The sequence below is a fragment of the Lepus europaeus genome, chromosome 10 (assembly GCF_033115175.1).
Source record: "Lepus europaeus isolate LE1 chromosome 10, mLepTim1.pri, whole genome shotgun sequence".
In the NCBI taxonomy this organism is placed as follows: Eukaryota; Metazoa; Chordata; class Mammalia; order Lagomorpha; family Leporidae; genus Lepus; species Lepus europaeus.
The window spans coordinates 17606297-17622088 of NC_084836.1; the positions used below are offsets into that span (position 1 = coordinate 17606297).

General features: G+C 38.5%; 1 protein-coding gene across 2 annotated transcripts in view; it reads left to right on the plus strand.

The window, feature by feature from the left end:
* C10H12orf42 (chromosome 10 C12orf42 homolog) overlaps positions 1-15792 on the plus strand; it is a 184998-nt gene that overhangs the window by 160511 nt on the left and 8695 nt on the right. For both annotated transcript variants that reach the window (XM_062201990.1, XM_062201991.1), the window contains one exon: positions 14602-14976. In XM_062201990.1, coding sequence (XP_062057974.1) covers positions 14602-14976 — 375 coding nt within the window. The remainder of the gene's footprint in view (positions 1-14601; positions 14977-15792) is intronic.

Here is a 15792-nt window from a genome sequence, read left to right on the forward strand (position 1 = left end):
TTTGAAGTTAAGATAATTCAATAAGCAGTTTCAGATAGTTGAGTGTTATGATAAAGTTAGTCCGAGAACTTTGAAAACAAGCAGCAAAAGGATTCAATGAGTTTAGAATTTAGGAAAAAGAACTGAAGGAGTTAGAAGAAGACAGACTATGAAAAATATTTCCAATAGAAAGAAAGTAGATGCATGTCAGGAGAGAGTATAATATGTGTGAGGAATTAAAAAAACACGGCTCATCATCTTATAACAGTAAAGTCAGAGTGAGGGAGCTGATATACACCCTTGTCCACTACTCTTTCTCTTGATTTTTTTTAAAGATATTTTACATAGAAATAAATTCTAACTTTTTTAAAAGGTGGTATTGCATCCTCAAAACCTTGTATCTTTAATGTTGAACAAATAATTTTCTCTAATCAAGATTATAAAGCTGGAAAACTTGATAAAGATTTTCAGTTTAGTATTAAATGCATATGACACCATTTACCTTCATTTAATTCTGCCATCATATTTTGCCTCTGCATAACTTTCAACTAAAACACATTGTTGTCAGTAAGCCCAGGCTTTTGAATTATCTTCTCATTGTGTTAACAATCTAAGTATCACTGATAAAATTTTGATGAATTGGTGGTCTTTACCATTAGGAAGATCATTGGAGACTCTGAGACATTAAAATATGTGATTTTTCTTTTCATTGTGGGAAGTTATGCCTGTTAGAAGGAGATGCCATTTGGCCAAATGATAACATGTTATTAAATTAATATTTTAATTGGGTTGCCTGGTTATTCTAACCCCCAGTGGCCTCGAGGTATACTCCTTAAACATCATTCCTCACCATAATGTCTGTTGCTGCTTCAAAGAAGTGAAAGGATATTTGTTTAAAAAGGCTATCATCACTCAAGATCATTTGCTCCTTGGTGTCAGCTGTCAGCCTAATACATTTATTTGGACAACAGTAGATTCTGACAGAACCTATAAAGTTCTCTTTCTTGGTTGTGAAATATGATGGATGTGCCATACTGGTGACCTTTACACAAGGCCACATGTTAATATTCAGGACCTCCCTTTTGTTGGCCTTGAACAATGGCTGTCATTAAGAAAGCTTGGTTTGCCAATATGCCCTCTGTTAGGATGCTGGGCCACTCCTGATTGGTCACCAGGAAGTATCATGTGCCTTTGATGGAAATGACATGGAAGATGTATGGTCAAAGTGCTGTGCTCAGCACCACTGCTGTGCAGAGGAGAAAACCACTATGACCCAAATAGCCCCGCACTCAAACAATGTCGCACCAACCAAAGACAACATATTGGGAAGAAAAATGCTTGTAAACTGCATGTGTTGGAAGATGTATTGGCCAGATGGCCATAGGGCAATCTTTGAACTATTGAAATCTTTAGAAATATTGTTTGGTTCCGAAACAATACTTACAAACCTAATTAATCAAGCTTAGATGGTTTATTTTCAGGCTTTCCACAGTGTGTTGCTTTAATGCAAGAATAGGGTCTGTCGGGTCCTTTTGGCTGTTTCACAGAGGCACGCAAAAACTCAGCATGGGCATTCATGTTCATACAAGTTGAAGCTCTAAATTTCAAAATAATATCTACATAGATCTCTGGTGATCCCTTCAACAAAGGCCAGGGATGAGGGTAGCCTGTATTCATTTTTCAATTGTTTCTGACTCCATGGGTGACTTTTTTTCCACCCTACTACCTAATTTTATTCATCAGAATCATTTATTCGTAATCACTTAAGGAACATGGTCATTCTTGTTGAATTCTCTGGGTGGAGGGGAAAACACTTAGCTTTTTCCTTGAAGAACAAATATAATGAGAGGTTGCTTTCCTGTATATGTGCTATTGAATGGTGTGAGTTGAAGTGTTCACATGTAGAGCCTTATTTCTAAATCCCAAGGTCACAATTTCCAAGGATCATTGTGAAAAATGGCACATCCTCAAGTGGGGAGAGTACAGGAACAGCTTCATGTACGAAGGTTAAGGGGCTAACTGGGGCGATAACATGGTGGTGGGGGGAGTAGTACAAACCTTTTGTGCCTCAAGCAAGCTGTAATTGAAATAAACTGATCATTTAAATGAAAGAATCACCAAGTATTTAGTTGCATGCAAAATACTGCCTGGTCTGAATTTTAGCAAGATGTGAAATATTACACTGGGGTATGGCAAATTGAATTGCATGAGTTCAGTTCCCAAAGGTCCATGCCTGGTTATTCATTTAAAGGCGGATTATCAACTTAGTGGGTTATCCCGGTGCTCCCCACTGTGTCCTCCAAGGCTATGTCACTATTCACCAGCTGGTTAAAATACATAGGTTCAGAGAAAGGAAAGGAGCTAAAACTCAGCCCACAATTCTACAGTTCGTAGATAAATCAGATGAAAGATTTAATGGGAGGAGAGATGCCCATGTTTGTTCCTTATCAGAACCATACAAATTAAAAACTGCAATGAAGTGCCATGTTATATCCAACAGAGTGGCAACAATAGAAAAAAATAATTCTGGTAATAACAAGTGTTGGCAAGGATGTAGGACAACAGAGAGCTGTATACACTGCTGGTGGATGTGTCAATTGTGCAGATACACTTTGGAAGACACTGAATATTATGAAATAAAACTGACGATATACTATGATTTGTCTATTTCAATCCTAGAAAAATTAGAGAATATGCACTTGATGACATGGTTAAGAATGTTCATAGCAACCTTGTTGGTAGTAGTAAACCCAAAGCTAAACTAGAATTCACATCTGTGTCCATCAATAAGAAAATAGATGAATAAATAGTGGATATAATGAAATTGAATAAACCTGGTGCATGTGTATACTGTATTGTAAATATGATATTGGCTAAACTATGTGTATATGTATACTTTGCTGGGCATATGATATTAAATTGTGGTATTTGAAATTGCCCATATTTGGCTAATTCTGACTTACAAAATAGCAATTCCACATGAGCACCTGTTTGATAAGTCAATGAAGATAATTAAAGAAAATATTTCATATAATTAAAACAAAGAGCTTCTCAGAGATTCACAGGGTTATTAGGGTTTGCGAAAATTGTAAAGATCATTTAAAATTAATTTTATATTAATATGTATATTAATATAAAGATAATTTAAAATAAGTTTTGTATTAATATAATGAAGGATCATTTTAATTGTTCTATAGATGAGGAAACCAAGGCCTGGAGACATTCTTTCAATGAATCAATGAATCCTGTAGAACCAAACGCTCTGGCTATCTGTAAATAATATCTTGTGTCTGAAGCATGTTTAGAAGTTTAGAACATTCCAATATACAACAGTATCTCTGGGCTAAATATTTTCTGTGATTTAAGTGCAACTGCATATGACTGATAGTGTCATTGGGAAGCAGTGACATCATGGGAGGAGAGTAAAGTTTCTGAATCCTTGGCAGTTTCCTTCTGATGCAGGCGAGGGGCTGGCTCTGCATGTACTTTACTAGGTGGGGGGAATAACATTGGGAGGAAGAACATCCCTTTCCTACAGAGATTTGCTCCTGATGGTGATCAATGGCACCAGAACAATGCTATCTCAGAGTGCCCTCATCAGGTGAATTTAAGGTCAAAGAAGATTCTGATAGAGGAGAAAGACTGAAGAAATCACTTATATTTTAGCTCATATATCATGTCTAGGTATTAAAACTATGGATTTAATCAAGGTATATATTTAGCAGAGTGCCTGAACTATGACAAATGCCCGCCCCTCTTGTGACCACTTCACTTTCCTACATCTGTGGAAGACATTAGTAATTGTCCCATGATTGTGGACACAGTCCTAGAGCTCATCTTTAAAAAGTCAGTACCACAACCAATTTGGGGGACTTATGTTTGAGGCAAAACTTGCTTGTGAAAACAAGGGAGAGAAGGGTGAAATTGGGGGAAAGAGGGAGAGAAGTATGATTATTTTCTTAGAACTGGACCTATGAAATACATACAAATCTGTTCTCTTTGTGATACTGGATAAAGGATATGGCCATATGGCCATTAGAACTCGAATGGGTGACCATGATGAGTTGAGCAATGTGGACCAATCCCCAAGGAAGGAAAGTGAAGTGATTGTCCTCAGACAACTCTGCAGAAGGGCAGCATGGAGAGTGGTGAAGTGGATATGGAGAAGGGCACCAGTGCCATACTGAAGACTGTCCACCAGAGACATCAAGGATTCATTCACTCACCTGTTCTTTCCACAGTAGGTTCTGACTGTCCATGATGTGCCAGGTACTGGGCATGGGATTCAGAGATGGCACTTGCCCTCAGAGACCTGACATTCTAGGAAGACAAATGGACCTTTGATTTGTAAAGAATTATGTATATAATTTGAGAGTACATGAACATGTTCATGGGAATCTACTCTGTGATTTTCAAAATATATTGTTATTCACTATCAACTCCATGCTATGTATCTCTTACTGTAATTTTTCTTTGTTCCTCTATAAGGAGTATGTCCCCACACATAATTACCCCCTGAAATTCTCTAAAATTTTTCTTTCTTTGGTTTTCTGCAGTTGGAATATGATATGACTATATGTAGGCTTTTTTATTTTTCAGTTATCCATCTTGATGATCTCTGGCACGTCTAAATCTACTGCTTGGTGTCTGTCACTGATTTTGGAAAGTTCTTAGCCATAATTCCTTCAAATATTTCTTTTGCTTCATTTTCTAGCCTTTCTTGTTTTAATATTCCAGATATGTATATGGTATAACTTGCAAAAATGTCCTACAGTTGTTGTATGTTCTGTACTTTTAATTCCATTTTTCAAATGGAAACTGTAGTTGGAGCATTCCTATTGGTCTATCTTCCAGCTCACTGATTCTTCCTTTGGCCATGTCCGATCTATTAATAAACCCGTCACAAGCATTCTTCATTTATGTTACAATACTTTCATTTCATGTATAGTATTTCTTTTAGATTTTAAAGTTTTCACATCTTTTTATTTTATGCATCTGTTATTTCTCATCTATTTTTCCATTGTGACTTATATTAATCATATTTTAAATTTCTTATTTTATAATTCCAACATTGGTGTCATCTAAATCCAGTTTTTCCGTTTTTTTTTTTCTCTTAAGACTGTGTTTTTCTGCCTTTTGATGTGCTTCATAATTTTTCATTATGCTGAGTATAAAGCATTTGATAATAAGAATGAGATAACTAGATTTTAGTATGAGGTTTTATGTTAACCTGGCTAGGTGTTAGGTTATGTCTAATGTTTGCCATAGCTGTAGATATCAGAGGCTTCAAATTTCTCCAGTGTTCTTGCTGTTTTTCTATCCTCTGGACTTGGACTTCCCTAATTATTGCCCCTCAGAAAGAGCCTGAATCTCTCAACTCTTTCAACAATAACCCATGATTATTGTATTGGAGCCCTGTTGGCACTGTTATAAGTTGTGGGGGAGTAGAACGGTCCATAATTATTTATGTTAAATGTCACTCTTACTGATTATGTGTTCCTATGCTGTGACCTTTACTAAGGCTTGTTAGATTTTTCCTCTCTCTCTTGTGTAAGAAAGAAAGGCTAAGGGGACTGGAGTGAAAGAAATGCCTTTTCCTTAACTGGAAAAAGATTCCATTATTTTTTTGCTATAGAAAATGCTCTGGACATATCTTACAATGATTATTATTCCTTTGTCCTCTCAGAACCAAGAAATGACCTTTCTCAGACATGCACCTTGAGAAACTGGTGAACTTCTTTGAGGCAAAACCCATTGAAGTGTAGGGATCCCCAAACACTGATCTCTAGGAGTTTCTCACCCTCAAGCTAACCCATGTCCAGCCTCTAGCAACGCATCAGATTTACCACTTAAATGTTCCTACCAGAGGAATACGTTTTAGGTAGACAGATCTGGGTTTGACTTGTTGGACTCAGCTATCTCTCCAGGTTTGGAGTTGGCAGTGGCAGTTTACCTGAAAACTCAATTATATTCTAGGTCCAGGAAAAGTCATTGATTATCAGGTTGTTCAGCTCTTTCTTGTTGTAAAGATAACAGTGCAGTTTTCAAGCTGTTTCCATGTGAGGCTAAAATCAGAAGTCCATATAATTTATTTTCCCAATAGCTTTAGTATCATTAGCCCCATTTTACAGGTGAGGAAAATCAAACCCGGACAACAGCCTAACTCTTTAGCAATGTACAAGACTGCCATGCACATTGCGGTTGCCATCCCCTCCCATGTGGCTGACCACCAACTGCCTTCTAACTGGATTCCACTCCTGTCTCCTTATTTTCATTTTACCTTGGGCAGCCTTTTCAGAAGCAAATGTCATTGTTCTCATTTTTCTTTGTGAAAGCTGTAGTAGCTTTTCATTGATGTTGTGCAACCTCTATAGGCCTCACCTGACATTTGTGTCTTGTTAATTTCCCTTCAACCAAAATTCCCTTCAGACCTGGGAATGCTTCATAGTCCCTCTCAGGCTGACATGTTCTTTCTCCCAACTCCTATAATGACTAATCTCCTTTCAGCCTTTGGGTCAGTGTCAGAGGAAATAGCACCTTACAAGTCTCCATCCTTGGATCTCTGTCTCAGTCCCTTGTCTTTCTTTCCTTCATATCACTTACAACCATTTGTAAGCACTTAGTTGTGGCCTGGTTTTTCCATCTCCCCAGTATGTTGTAAACTTCATGACACTAGGTGCCACATTTCCCTTATTTTGTCATAATCCCAGAGCCAAGTACAGGTCAAGCCACATAGAAGAATGTGTTTGAGTGAAGTCAATGTGTTTGAGTGAAGGAATGCATAAGATGAGACAAAGTCTGGATGGATGGAAAATATGTTATTTTGCACATGCATCCTTAGAGAAAGGACTGTTTTGAGTAACAGCTACAGCTGAGGTGTACTGAGTACTTCCTATTTGCAAGGTGCATTTCTAAGCCCTTGCTTATTACCTCATGTCACATGCATTCCAACTGTGTGTGGTAGTTATCATTATTATTTTCTTTTTATGGATGGGAAAAATGAAGCCGGGAGCATTTTAGGAGCTTGGACTAGCCAGCAAGCAAGGAAGGTATAAAGTATAGATTCGGCCAAGCAGTCTTGGCCCAGAACTTGAGCACTTGCCCTCTAAGCTCTACCACCTGTTGGGGTTTGGTACATTTGGGAGTTGTCCCTTGGACTCAATCCCACTAGCTTAAAAACAACTTTTACTCCATAGTTGAAAGGTGAGTGGCAGACTTTATTAAATCTCATTTTGTAGTATAAAAATGCTTTTAAAAACTGTTACATTGGAGTTTTTAGCATGAATAGATGACTTATTTAAAGCTTCTATATGATTTTAGATATGCAGGGGATATAATACATTAACTTTATACCCATTAGTGCCCAGAGTAAAGGGTAAAATCAGCTTTGGGGAATAATTGTCTTCGTGATTCATTTCTCCTCTAGGTCAGTTGCCTCTGATTTTGTCATAACATAAACATCCTAGTGTTAGAAGCATGTGAGAGTAGAAGAGACAGAGAGCAGGGAAGAAGCTCGTAGTTTGAGGGGATAGCAAGAAGTAGGTGTGAGGTGAGCCTCATGCTTGCTGAGACCTCAGAGAGGCCAAATGAGCAGAAATTACTTATTTGTCTTTTTCTGTTGAATACGTTAGCATCTGTCATGATTTATCATGAGCTATCTTACAGCTCAAAGGGAATGAGAAATTGTTTATGTAAAATACTTTCTGCCCTGAGGTTTTGTACCTTGAAATATCCTGTCTGCCACAATAATTCAGATGAAATTAGTAACAGATGGAAGACCTGTGCAACAAAATTAGAGGCAGAAGTCCTCCTACATTAAAGAACTTGCAAAACTTGGAATTGTTTTTGGTGGGGGGAGAAGAGACTTAACAAAAACAACAACAACAATTACAAAACACACAAAGGAGTGTCTCAGTATTTAGGAAAAATTGGACCCTTACACAAATAGCCAGAGGTAGCAGGAAGGAACAGCTAAGAATATAGTCCATTGGGGAAGGCTTACATTCTTTCGAACACTGGTTCTGCCAACTTTATTCACTGGACCTTGAGCAGAATACTTGATCATCCAAATTTTCATCTATTCTTCTGTACCTTAGAAATAATGCTGTTATAATTTTCTCTGGGAGAAGGCCCGAACAGTAGGACAGAGCATGGCTGGTGGTCAGTACCCAATCTTTGTCAGCTATTACTGTGAACACTTCATCAAGTGCAGTTCATGTCAGTCAACAAGTGAGTATCTTCTAGCATCACCGGTACTGATTCTGAAGTCAAAACTCCAAAGCCCTCTAGTCCTAAGATCTGGATCCCAATGCCAGCTTCTTCAGTGTTTGTCCAGTGGGGTGGATAAGACACTTATTCTTGCTGAGCCTCAGCTCTTCCTCAGAGGAGATGAGGGAGCTGGAGAGTATTTATGAGGCTTAAATGGACTTTGTGGTGTGAAACCAAATAGAGTGGAAAGGGATGTCCAAGGCGTAAAGGAGTATTTAAGGCTGGCTCCTGAAATGAGGACAGTCTATGACAAGATAACTGAAGGGAAAGATGATACTGATTTTGTAGCACTAGTGTGTGTGTGAGTGGTTGAATAACATTGACAGTAGTGCCTAAAATCTCTGATGAATGTCAGACCTGTGGCTCTCTACCCTGATTACACATGTTAATCAGTGAAAGGCTTACAGAATGCTTCATCAGCGGCAGGGCCACATCTCTCTCTCTCTCTCTCTTTTTCTCTCTGTTTCTCTCAATATATATAATATATATTTAAATATATTAGCATGCCAGTATCCAAAGAAATGGAAAAGGCCTTCGTGTCCATCCACCAATGAATGGATAAAGAAAATGTGGTATATATACACAATGGGATATTAGCCAAAAAGGGGTGAAATCTTATCATTTGCAACAACATGGATAGAACCAGATATCATCATGTTAGGTGAAATGAGCCAAGCACAGAAAGCCAAATATCATATAATCTCATTCATAGGTGCAATGTGAAAAATAGGTGATCTTGTAGAAATTAAGAATACAATGGTAGTTACCAGAGGCTGGGGAGGGAAGCGGAGAGGAAGGGATGGGTAAAGATTGAGTGATGGGTATTAGGTTATAGCTATATAGGTGTAAGAAGTTCTGGAGTTCTATTGCACAGTAGGGTGACTATAGATAATGTATTGAATATTTTTCTTAAAACCTGGAAGATAGGATTTTGGATGCTTTAACTATAAATGGTAAATGCTTGAAAGGATAAATATCTTTATTTTGATTGGATATTACACAATATATACATGCAATACAATATCACATAATACCCCATAAATATGCACAATTTTATATGTCTATAAAATTTTAAATAAAATTAAATAATAAAGAGGGAAAGAGAAAGCAAGCAAGCAAGCAGACAAGCATGTCAGGTATTCTCTGATGTGTAGCCAGGGATGACAAATACTGAATTAGACTCAAGAGATGTATCATCTAACAAAACCCTGGACTTTAAATCATGAACTTGATGTTGGCTCCAGTCTTGTCACTAACTGTGGTGGTAAATTTTAAACAAAAATTAAAAAGATGAAAAGTGATTGCAGATTGCCAAAGGGTTCTCCATTTCCAACAGTTTCCGTTTCTGATTATTTAATTCCAAAACAATTTGTTGTTCTATTAATTCAGGCTTCCTTGTGGCTCTATCCTAGCAGAAATTTGAAAGTCACTAAGCAGTCTGTGAAACTGGAAGGGTCAGGTTTTCCGTGCTCAAGTTCAATTTTTACAATAAATTATCTGGTCCATTTAGTCCCCAAATGATCACTCCTATTTGCCTAATTGGGGTAGTACCTAGTACTTGGCAGAAGCTCAATAAATGCTGGTTGGCTAACTGAATAAGTACGCATAATCACTGCTTATCCCAACATCATACGTGGTGGCTTTGGTAATATTCCCTATACATACATGCATATGAGTTTTATATATGAAGCCTGTTTATATTGTAAATACAAAGTTATTCAGTTTGTCTTCTAAGAAGCAGTAAATCTCTGATATAGAGGTGCCAGGATGTTGAAGGTTTGGGCGGGGCTCAGCCACAGGTGACATTGTTTCTTTTAACCCATAGTTTCTGGGATGCCAAGATGTGCAAAGTGCCTCAGGTCTTCCATCCTTTTCTAGATGTTCTTGTAAAAGAACAAGGGGAGGTCAGATGTTGTTGATTCTTGTTTGTTTTCTTTTGGGATCAAGAGACTCAACGCTACTGTTGTGAAAGATTCTAGCTGTTTCTGTGCATTTTATGTAGCATTTCCAATTCTGGGCTTTAAGACAAAATGGAACAACCAAGCGAAAATGAAAATCTCAATCTAAAATGCTGGAGATAGACCAGATTTCTAGGGTTTTGCAATCTGCCTTTGCACGGGGCTTGCAAATGCATGCCTACTGTTCCAAGCAGAATGTTTATAAAATCATGTTCTGAAGTGAAGACGTTAAAAAGAGAGATAAGTGATGGTATGGCTTTTAGAACACTGGCCATAGACCAAGGGCACAAACTGGTGGCCAATGATGGAGTAGTTGTGTTTTGCATCTCAAACACTGTGTATTTTAAGAATGAATGTTACCAACATTAAAACAAAATTCTGTTTCTCTTGAAAATCCAGATATATTGTCTACAGTGAACCCACATTTCCTTATGACAGTGAAAGAATCCGAGAGGCGTGTGGTCTCTTCACTGGGACATACAATCTGAGACCATCCCGACTTGGCCCTTCTGTTATTTTGTCATCTACCTGGGCCAGGAAGCATTTTCTTTGATCCACCCTCTGCAGACAGAGTTGTGGTTTAGGAGGACTGTGGCCTGGCAACCAGCGTCGTCAGCACCCTCTTTACCATTTAAAGCCTTATACCCAGGGACTAACTATGTGCCTAATAACTGCACCAGTTGTTAGACCTTGGTATAATTTCTTCCACACAGTGAAACTCAAAATATCTAATCTCTTCCTTCTCCCATTCCACACTCATAACCTCTTGGTTTGCCTTCTGCTCTATTCTCCAAATCCAGATGCCCTATTTTTTTTTTTTAATGAAAAGGGCTGCTATTAAGACACTGTGGCAAAAAATGATCTAAATGAAAGATCTCTGTGAGTGAGATCCCAGTGGAAAGAACAGGCCATCAAAGAAGGAGGTACCTTTCTCTGAAGGGAGGAGAGAACTTCCACTTTGACTATGGCCTTGTCTAAATAAAGTTGGAGTTGGTGAACTCAAGAGGCTTCCATAGCCTTGGCAGCTCATGACAAGAGCCTCAAATGATTACTGACATCATAAATAAGAGTGTCAAGTGTTAAGTCAACAACAGGAGTCACTGTGCACTTACTCCCCATGTAGGATCTCTGTCCTTAATGTGTCGTACTATGTGAATTAAGGGTAAAACCGGTCTTCAAACAGTACTTTATACTTTGTGTGTCTATGTGGGTTCAATCTGTTGAAATCTTTACTTAGTATATACTAAGTTGATCTTCTGTATATAAAGATAATAAACAATGAATCATGATGAAGAATGGAATGGGAGAGGGAGTGGGTGATGGGATGGTTTGCGGTTGGGAGGGTGGTTATGGGGGGGAAATCACTATAATCCAAAAGTTATGCTTTTGAAATTTATATTTATGAAATAAAAGCTTTCTAAAAAGTAAAATAAAAAAAGAATTCCTCTGAATGACATTTGTAATCTGGAACTATTGTGGGTATGTTAGTTTTCTAGAGCTGCTGTAACAAAGTACCAAAAAATGAGTGCAGCATTTATTCTCTCAGTTCTAGAGGCCAGAAGTCCCCAGATCCAGGTTCAGCATTACTGGCTTCCTCTGCAAGTACTGAGGAAGAACAGACTCAGTGCCTTTCTGTTGGTCTCTGGTTGCTGGCAATCAGATGTCTTCCTTGGCTTGCACACGCATCCCTCCAACCTCTGCTTCCCTCACACCATAGCAATATTTCTGTGTCCAAGTCACTGGAACTTGTATGAGGACACTAGTTATGTTTGATGAAGGCCTACCACACTGATCTCATCTTAACCTGATTACATCTGCAAAGACCTCACTTCCAGTTACACTCACAGGGACAGGGGGTAAGGACTCAACATATTAACATATAACATTTAAGGGAACAAAATGTATCCCATAACAAATTAGGTCACTTAGAAATACCACCAGCCCAATGGCCTCCTGCAAACTACCTGTCAGTTATCCAAATAAGTCTCCTCAACACCACATGCAGTTAGATCTCTACCTCGCAGAAGTTTCTGCTTCTTCATCCTGCTTTGTGGGGGTTTCGTTGCACCTCACTGTTAGGTGAAAACCGTCTGAGTAAATGAATTCACAGTAAGGAATGGGAAGCTGCGTTGATTCTTCAAGTTTACCTTCATTATCTCATCAAAGGTGTTTTCTGCATTATAAGCTTAATATTTATCCAGTGCACAATATTCGGACATTGCATAAAAATGACCCAAAATTTGAACTACACCACCCAGAAATAAATTTTATTTGATTTACTTCCAGCTTTTATTCTTTGCATTTTAAACGTAAAATGGTATAATTGTAGCCGGCGCCGCGGCTCAATAGGCTAATCCTCCACCTTGTGGCGCTGGCACACCGGGTTCTAGTCCTGGTCATGGCACCGGATTCTGTCCCGGTTACCCCTCTTCCAGGCCAGCTCTCTGCTGTGGCCCGGGAGTGCAGTGGAGGATGGCGCAAGTGCTTGGGCCCTGCACCCCATGGGAGACCAGGAGAAGCACCTGGCTCCTGGCTTTGGATCAGCGCGGTGTGCCGGCTGCTGCATGCCGGCCAAGGAGGCCATTGGAGGGTGAACCAATGGCAAAGGAAGACCTTTCTCTCTGTCTCTCTCTCTCACTCTCTCTCACTCTCCACTCTGCCTGTCAAAAAAAAAATGGTATAATTGTATATATCCTTATATTTACTATGTGATTTCCTATATAAACTATATTTTACTGTGTAGTAATGTTAATACAAAATATTTGCTGTTTTCTATATACTATGTACTATTGTAAGCACTTTATGTGCATTATCTAATATATTGCTTATTACATACCTACAAAGTAGGTGTGATTATTCCTACTTTATGAAGGAGAAACAGAAGCAGGATAAACCCTAGGAAAAATTTCCAGACTACATTGAGGAATCTGAAGAATTAGGATTCAAACCCAGCTCTTCCAACTACAGTTTTTTCACTAATGCTTGTAAAATGAGTCACATTTCATTGTCTCAAAATGAATAGAAATTAAGAAATAAATAAAAAAATAAAGGCAAATAAATCTTATCTTCTCACCCTCTTCACAATACTCCTGTTCCACAGAGATCTCAATGATTTCAAATACTTATCCTAAATATTCTCACACATACCTACACATACACACATACACACACGAACACATCCCTTTATATTATCCATTAAATTTTACATTTTAGGAAGTTATCATTTGCCATTTCTGTCTCCTCCCCATAACCAATCCAGGCCATTTTTTTTTCTTTTTAGATAGCTCTTTCAAAGCATCTCCCCCAGGTCACTATAGCTGGTGCTTAAATGCTCATTAATATTTTTGACTGTTGGGTACTCTTTCTATTGAGGAGTTAGTAACGTTGATATCAATGGTTCAAGTTTATGCTGTAGGTAACATTTTTCTCAATTGAAGTGATTAGACAAAGAAACCCAGCTCAATGGCTAGAAAAGAATCAGATTAGGAGGCACAGCTTTACTCTAGTGTATGAACAACATTCAGAGCACTATTAAACTGGGATTGGTTTTTACTTTCTAAAAGTGCTTCAAGTAGAGTGTATTGAGATCTGGATTCAAGTTCCAACTCTGCTAATTAATATGTGTGTGACCTTGGACAAGCACCCTGCGCTAAGCTTGTATTTACTTCCAAAGGCCACTATAACAGTGGGTGGCATAAAAGAACAGAATTTTATTCTGTCAGCTATGAAGGCTAAAAGTCTCAAATTACTGTTGCCAGAGCTGTGATCCCTTGGAAGCCTCCAGAAGGTTCCCTCCTTGGCTCTTCCACCCCTGCTTCCTGGCTGTGGCCTCATATCACTAATCCCTGCTTCTATTGTCCTGTGGCTCTGTGTCTTCCCTTGCTATTCCTTTATGTTTCTCAGTTTTCTTCGCTTACAAAGACACAAGATGTATCGGGTTAGGGCTTACTCTAATCATTTCTGACCACATTGTAACTCAGTTAAATCTTCAAAGACCCTATGTCCAAATAAGGTCAGATGCACAGGAACCGGGGGTAGAACTTTAACATATCTTTTGGAGGGATACCATTCAATCTATAACACTCAAACAAGCATTATGAATGGTGAGATGGAGACAATAGTGCTATCTACTAGCTATGGTTCTTCTGAATACTAAACAGCAAACACATCCAGAGTCTCACACAAAAACATTTTCAATGTTTTTTTACTCCCTTTCCAGGCTTTTCCTTGCTGTCCCATGCAGCTATCCCAGTCCCTATTTTCATTGTTATTTCTGTTTGCTCAGGGTAGACACAAACAAAAGTTCACATGTTACTGGATTTCACCATTGCTGCCATTAGTTTAGTAGGTGATATTTCAGTTCATTCTTTGAAGCTAATGTGTTTATGTTTTACAGTGCTCCCAGGTAGTTCTCAGAGTCCAGTGACGTTTAAAAGACTGCTCTGCACTCGCCAGTACATAATCCCCAGGTCTCCTGAAAGTACACCCTCCTTTGACGATGAAAACTATGGAGAATCCTGTCCCACCCCAACACCATCCAGTGAAAGGGATGAGGTCCCACCGAGCTTCACTGTCGGAGGAAAAATTAAGAGGCCAAACAGAAGAGTACCTAACCAGGCCTGGAGCAGTCCATTTTTGGAACAGCAAATGGCAAAAAAGCCTGTTCTACCACACTCAGTAAATCCCATTCACCTGGAGGCTGTGGGTATACATTTCAAAAGACACAGGAAACCTCAAAACCAGTCCTTGGACAGATCCAAAGGAGATTCTGGTAGGTATCACATTGTGGTTCTTAACTTCTTGTTTCAACTGGTCACATTGTGTTTATAGCTTCAATATAAACAGAAAAATTATAAACTCTATGGTAAATCCTATTCTAGAAAGCCCCAAGAGAACCATATCACTGTGTCCTTAATGAAATTTTACTGTTGACAGTCATTGTGCACGTGTAAGTTCATGACAGGTTATTTGATGATTCAGGTATTGTAGCAAACAATAATCACAGTTGTTATCATCCCATCATCATCATTATCACCACCATCATCATCCTCATCCTAATTCTAGCCTCTATTTGCTAAGGTCTCTGATATGCCAGACACTGTGCTGAGCCTATGGTATTATTTTATGAAATCCTCAAACACCACTCAGGCAGATAATATTATTATCCCCATTTTACAGATAATGAAGCCAGGAATTTATAGCACAAAATAATGCATTGGATAAAGAAGTGGCTCAGAATTGTATGTCATAATAGGAAGAATGATTAAAAGTAAGCAATAGCCCAGATGGAATGAGGTTTGGAACCAAGAAGACTTGGGTTCAACTCTTTGTTCTCTCCTATCTCACTTCTCTGGCCATGATCAAGTCCCATTAATGTTCTTTGAGCTCAGTTTTTCATCCCCAAACTAATGACAAGTATTGCTTTGCGCAGATGTTGTAATTAGAGGATTGATGTACAGTTCTTCAGACATAGTAGGAACTGGATTGTGGTAGTGTTCAGACTGGAGCAGGGAAAATGTGAGTAAAAAAATGTATCTATCCAAGTGTTCTAGGCACTGTCATGTACAAGAAGGTGTTATGTAGCCTT